The following is a 2,500-nucleotide window of genomic DNA, read 5'->3' on the forward strand; positions in this document are numbered from 1 at the left end:
ACTAATACTAATATTATTATTATTACTATTATAACAACAGTGATGGTTATAAATGATGATAAATGAGAAAGATCTATAGTTTAAAATATTGTTTAGAACTGAAAGACATGAACGATAGTTAAGTGAGGCTGACTAGGACCATCAGAACAGAAGAGGAAACTGCAGTCCCGACTATCTGGGCGACTGGAATTTTATTACAGTGGAGAGTGTCTTGACCAAGTTACACCTTTGGCCAAAAGGGCTTTTTGACAGTCAGTGTTGGGATGGTCCCCAAAGGCCAACTAACCCCCAAGGCGGCAGCACTAAGAGCCAGTGCATTTTTGCCTCTTAGTTTGAGAGTCAAAGTCCTTCACAAAAGACTAAAGCTGAAAAAGAATATTCCCACTGCTGTGGAGAAACCACGGATAATACAGCGCTCACTTTGCTGTTGGCCCAACGGTAAAGTTTTGTCAGTCTCTGATATAAGCCGAGCGTTGACCCACAGAAAGACACAGCGCTAGAACAGTGCCAGAATTCCAGGCAAGGGAGCAGTTCCCTTGCCCCCACCCCCCTGCGCCCCCTGTGCAGAAAGCAAAGCGAAACAAGCCACCCCGTGATGGTAAAGTACTATGCTCCCTGCCCCTCACAACATAGTGCTATGACCAAGCTCACAACATAGCTATGACCCAGCTCACAACATAGTCCTATGACCAAGCTCACAGCATAGCTATGACCAAGCTCACAACATAGTGCTATGACCAAGCTCACAACGTTCAAAGTGCTATGACCAAAGGAAGGCTTTTTTAAAATCTTTTTTTTATTTTTTATAGTATTCTCTGGCACTGAATTAAAAGAGGAGCAGCTGACCTATGACTGGTGGACCATACCACGTTGTCTTAAAATCTGTTGGCCTGTGGACATCAGTCATACATCTTGGATCAGATCTCAGAGGCTGAGAAGGAAGCAAGGGAGAGGTTCTGGCTTGGGGTTTGTATTCTATGGTCAGCAGTCACATACCTGGGCATGCCTCCAAAGTCCCACTGTCTGTCTGGGGTTTGTATTCTATGGTCAGCAGTCACATACCTGGGCATGCCTCCAACGTCACACTCTGTCTGGGGGTTTGTATTCTATGGTCAGCAGTCACATACCTGGGCATGCCTCCAAAGTCCCACTATCTGTCTGGGGTTTGTATTCTATGGTCAGCAGTCACATACCTGGGCATGCCTCCAAAGTCCCACTGTCTGTCTGGGGGTTTATATTCTATGGTCAGCAGTCACATACCTGGGCATACCTCCAAAGTCCTCTGTCTGGGGGTTTGTATTCTATGGTGAGCAGTCACATACCTGGGCATGCCTCTGGTGCCACTCTCTGTCTGGGGTTTATATTCTATGGTCAGCAGTCACATACCTGGGCATGCCTCTAAAGTCCCACTATCTGTCTGGGGGTTTATATTCTATGGTCAGCAGTCACATACCTGGGCATGCCTCCAAAGTCACACTCTCTGTCTGGGGTTTGTATTCTATGGTCAGCAGTCACATACCTGGGCATGCCCACAAAGTCCCACTGTCTGTCTTGGGTTTATATTCTATGGTCAGCAGTCACACACCTGGGCATGCCTCCAAAGTCACACTCTCTGTCTGGGGGTTTGTATTCTATGGTCAGCAGTCACATACCTGGGCATGCCTCCAAAGTCCCACTATCTGTCTGGGGTTTGTATTCTATGGTCAGCAGTCACATACCTGGGCATGCCTCCAAAGTCCCACTCTCTGTCTGGGGTTTATATTCTATGGTCAGCAGTCACATACCTGGGCATGCCTCCAAAGTCCCACTATCTGTCTGGGGTTTATATTCTATGGTCAGCAGTCACATACCTGGGCATGCCTCCAAAGTCCCACTCAGAGCAGATGTAGGGGCCGGGTCGCAGAATGACATACAGGCCCATCTCACTGGCCAGCTCAATGTACTCCCTGCACACACACACACACACACACACACACACACACACACACACACAGATTCACACACACACACACACACACACACACACACACACACACACACACACACACACACACACACACACACACACACAATTATCCAATCCACAGATGGAGTTCAGTTCAGTTACCACTTGTCCTCAGGATATCTTTAAAGACACCTGTCAATGAGTTTGGCACCAATGAAGAAAATGAATGACAGATAACCACAGAAACACCACACAACTCGGTACACACACACACACACACACACGTGCGCACACACACACACACACACACACACACACACACACGCACACACACACACACACACACACACACACACACATGGACATAGAAATAGTGGCTGTGGAAGAGTTGAACATTGAAACAAGTTTTCCCTGTATGTGCTGAACTTTTATCTACTAAATCAGTTGACTGAGAAGACTGCATGCTTTCTTTTATATTTTTGTAAACCCTTCAATAGAAAAAACTTTTTAAAATCTTTGGAAGTGCTGAATACTCCATGCTAATTTTCCTCCTGT

General features: G+C 46.4%; 1 protein-coding gene across 3 annotated transcripts in view; it reads right to left on the bottom strand.

The window, feature by feature from the left end:
- The window catches only part of LOC143291422 (beta-galactosidase-1-like protein 2), a 50,065-nt gene that overhangs the window by 32,443 nt on the left and 15,122 nt on the right, over positions 1 to 2,500 (bottom strand). For 2 of the 3 annotated variants that reach the window (XM_076601266.1, XM_076601265.1), the window contains exon 5: positions 1,851 to 1,946. In XM_076601266.1, the coding sequence (XP_076457381.1) occupies positions 1,851 to 1,946 (96 nt within the window). Of the gene's footprint in view, positions 1 to 996; positions 1,012 to 1,850; positions 1,947 to 2,500 lie in introns of those variants that run through there. The other variant, XM_076601267.1, reaches the window with a different exon arrangement.

This window comes from Babylonia areolata, chromosome 17 (assembly GCF_041734735.1).
Source record: "Babylonia areolata isolate BAREFJ2019XMU chromosome 17, ASM4173473v1, whole genome shotgun sequence".
Classification (NCBI taxonomy): Eukaryota; Metazoa; Mollusca; class Gastropoda; order Neogastropoda; family Buccinidae; genus Babylonia; species Babylonia areolata.